The sequence below is a fragment of the Pelecanus crispus genome, chromosome 5, assembly GCF_030463565.1.
Source record: "Pelecanus crispus isolate bPelCri1 chromosome 5, bPelCri1.pri, whole genome shotgun sequence".
NCBI lineage: Eukaryota > Metazoa > Chordata > Aves > Pelecaniformes > Pelecanidae > Pelecanus > Pelecanus crispus.
In genome coordinates, this window is record NC_134647.1 from 24605 (window position 1) to 28784 (window position 4180).

Consider the following 4180-nt stretch of genomic DNA (forward strand, 5'->3'; position numbering starts at 1 on the left):
AAGGGATGGACAGGAAAATTAAATCAGGAAGTGAAACAGCCAAGAGGCAGAGAAACGTAGACCTCAGTTCTGGAGAATATATCTTAACATACCTTAATGCAGCTAATGCTTTCTGAGATGAGCCTCATCCAACACTCAGAGCCACGTGAAGCTACGCAGTGGCCCAGGCAGTTCACACCGTGTCTCACGTGAATGCAGTCACACCTGCCATCGGCTGTGGCAAGACTGAAATAGAACAGGCCTCACTGACACCCAAAACTAACTGTGAAACTCATCTGAGAAATGCTGATGAACCCACCTCCCTTTCCCAACTGTCCCCCGGTCCCAAAACTTTAGAAGCCCCTTCTCCTCTCCTGAACTGTCAAGGAAGGAAGACATAATATCAGTAACTTACATGGTATACAGCAAAACCAACTAATTAACAAAGTTATGCCTTGAACAAAGTCAGCAAGTCCAGCAAAACACAAAGTACTTACAATTAGAAAAAAAATAATTACTGTTAAGGCAACTAGCCACGCCTAAAAACCTGATACAAAATTATCAAACTGAGAAAGAAAAAAAAGGACAGATGTAAACATACTTTCTATTATATATGAAGCTGAACATCAACAGGCCCTGAATTCATTACCTCAAACACCTCTGCTTCTTTAAACCTCAAAAGATACCTGCCCAAACACATAAAAAAAGCCCAAAAAATCCTATTAACTGAAAAAACAGGTGAACGCTGATACTGCAGAAGCCCAGGAATAGAATGAGCTCCCTGAGCCGAGGTTGTGGCTTAAATACCCCAGGCCCCGCCCACCACCCCACCCACAATCACCTGGGAGAGGGGAGGGGCAAAACACCAGAAGGCATAAAGGCTGTCGGAGGAGCAACAGGGCTTGCCTTACCTGCCAGGAGATAACAGCGTGCAAAGCGCTGAAGAGAGGAAGCGGCCCTCGCCAGAAACGACAGTATCTGCTGTTTTACCACATCTACGGCATCAGCAATGTGACCGGGTAAGAAATTAAGCTTCATTTATCTAGAGTATAAATAGAAAAAGATAGATGCTATACTAAGCTATGTAGGAAAACAGCTTCTTACATGCAATAACAATGCTGCTAATGAAAATTATGTGCTTTAGCATCCTATCAAAAAAGACCAAAATACTATAGGGTTGGGCTTCCTTTCTAGCAATACCACAGGTGCTACCTAACTGTCCTGGTTTCGCTAGTATAGCAAAATCTACTACTTAAAGGCAACATTTCCCCCCTTTAGAAGTTTCAAAATCTTCTTTTGAGACTTCTACCTCTCCTACAAAACCCAACTACACATTGAATAATAACATAAATGCACACTAACAAAATCACTACAACTATTATTAATCCAATTATTTTCCTAATTAACAAAGATAAATCCGGAATCCAGGAAGTTAACCGTTTCCAAACTTACCCAAACCCTAAGGACGTGTCGTCTTTCTGAATTTCATGAAAAACCCGAGTTTGTTCCCAAATCTTATTCAAATCTGTGGTTATCCTTCCTGATTGGTCAATATAGGTACAACAACCGCTGTTAATAATGGTACATGCTTCTCCTTGAGAGACTAATATCATATCTAGTACCGTTCTATTCTGTATTGTAATAGTAGCTAGGCCTAAGGTAACCCAGGTTTGTTTACAGTCTGGTTCAAAGTAAAATACCCACAAACTCCACGTTCGATTCATGAATTGTTCTTTTTAAATGTTAACCGCAGAGAGCTTTCACTTGGTTTTTCCACAGTCCACTTATCTGGCGGAAGACCCTTCTTAATCCGGGTGTAATGAATCCACGGTCCTATTCTGTCAGGCTTGACTGCAGTATACATAGTCAGGAGCACTTGAAAGGGTCCTTTCCAATGTTCTTTTAAAGGTTCATGATTCCAGGTTCTCAGATAGACACGATCTCTTGGTTGAATCTTATGGACTGCGGTATCTAAGTTCAAAGTTGTTCTCGACTGTAGGTACCTGTAGAGAGAATGCAAAACCTTTCCTAGAGAGATCAAATATTCCTTAAGGTACTATTTTCCCATTAATTCTATAGATCCTGGCTCATGGTTTATACTTTGGTAAGGTTTCCCCTATCATATTTCAAAAGGGCTAACCTTTTCTCTAGATCTCGGTGTAATCCTTGCTCTCAACAATGCTAATGGGAGAGCATCTGGCCACTTCAATTGTGCCTCCTGACAAATTTTATTGAGTTGTCTTTTAATTGTTTGATTCATTTTTTTCTACCTGTCCGCTAGACTGCAGCCTCCACGGTGGATGTAAATCCCATTTTATTTTGAATATTTTTGCTAATGTTTGAAGTACCTTTGCTACAAAATGTGGTCCTCGATCTGAGGGCGTTCCAATTGGAATCCCAAAATGAGGTATTGTTTCTTTCAATAATACCTTAACTACCTCTCTAACCTGGTTGGTGGGACAGGGAAAAGCTTCTGGCCACCTGGAAAATGTATCCGCCGATACCAATAGATGCCGATACACGCTTTGCCTGGGAAGTTCTGAGAAATCTATTTGCCAATACTTGCCTGGTGTATTTCCCTTTTCAGTTTTCCCAGGCGGAGGTCTAAGTTGTGTTTGCGGATTGTTTCGCTGACAGATTTCTCACTTCTGAATGATGCTCTTGGCTACATTTCCCATCCCTATGCTTAGAACATAAAGTTTAACGTTGTCCATAACAGCTTCTATTCCCCAATGTGTTTTCTTATGCTCTTCTTCCACGAATCCTCTCATAACAGTTGGGGTCGCTACCGCTCAGTCATCGTTTGTAATCCCCAATCCGTCTCGATTCTTTTCTGCATTAAGCAATTTAGCTAACTGATTGTCCTCCTGATTATAGTTTGGTGATCCCTTCAGGTTTTCATATTTTTCAAGCCATATCCCAAGGACCTGTTCTGCTGCTGCTCTCTTAGCCGCCAAATCCGCTTGTCGATTTCCAACTACTTCAGGAGCGTTCCCAAATTGATGAGCTTTACAATGCGTAACTGCCGCTCGCTTGGGCAGTTGATAACTGGCAACAATTTTCCTATTAAGTATCCATAATTAACGGGTGTACCTTGTGATGAAAGGAGACCTCTCTCTTTCCATATGGCCCCGTGTGCATGAACAACCCCAAATGCATACGTAGAGTCTGTCCATATATTCACAATCTTTGCTTCAGCAAGTTCTAGGGCTCTTATTAGGGCTACTAGCTCCGCCTTCTGGGCTGATGTATTAGCCGGGAGAGCTTTAGCTTCTAATTCTTGTATTTCCTTTCCTCCAATCACGACAGCATATCCTGCTCTCCGAACTCCATCGATAGCTTGACTGCTTCCATCTATGAACAGATTTAGTTCGGCCTGTTCCAGCGGGGTATCTTTCAAGTCCACCCTGCTGGAATAGACCCGTTCGACTGTTTGTAGGCAATCGTGTTCTAATTCTGTTTCTCCAGGCAGCAGTATCAGGGTGGCTGGATTCAGAGTTGTAGTCACTTTTAGTTCCACATTGTCTCGTTCTAGCAGCACGGCCTGATATTTTATCATCCGGCTAGGGGACAGCCAATGTCCCCCCTTTTGTTCCAAAGTGGTCGTAACTGCATGCGGTACCTGTACGGTTATCTCTTGTCCCAAAGTCAGTTTCCTAGCCTCTTGAATAAGTAGCACCGTTGCAGCAACAGCTCGTAGACATGAAGGCTGCCCCTTACTCGCTCGATCCAGTCGCTTAGAAAAATATCCCACAGGGCGTTTCCAGGATCCAGCTTTTTGAACCAAAACACCCAACGCGACACGCTGCCTCTCACCTACAAACAGCTCGAATGGCTTCTCCCAATTTGGAAGTCCCAAGGCCGGTGCTGACATCAAATCTCGTTTTAGCTGACGGAAGGCTTTGCAGCACTCGGGTGTCCATTCCAGGATTTCTCCCGTTCCTTTCGCTGCTTCATAGAAAGGTTTAGTGGTCAGTCCAAAATTCATAATCCATGATCGACACCCCCCCACCCCCCGCCGTTCCAAGAAAGGCCCTCAGTTCTCGTTTTGATCTGGGTTCTGGTATCTGACAAATCGCTTCTTTCCTCTCAGTCCCCAAACTCCGCTGTCCTTTGCTAATGGTAAAACCCACACAGGTGACCGTGTGTTGGGCAATTGGTGCCTTCCATTTTAATACTCTGTATCCCATTGTTCCCGAGA

The 4180-nt window shown here is 43.4% G+C and overlaps 1 protein-coding gene across 1 annotated transcript; it reads right to left on the reverse strand.

The window, feature by feature from the left end:
- Positions 1-2098: 2098 nt before the first annotated feature.
- On the reverse strand, positions 2099-3967 carry LOC142593528 (uncharacterized). Its single transcript, XM_075710325.1, is given in 3 exon segments — positions 2099-2242; positions 2244-2583; positions 3141-3967. Coding segments are annotated over 3 exon segments (1311 nt in total).
- Positions 3968-4180: the final 213 nt, after the last annotated feature.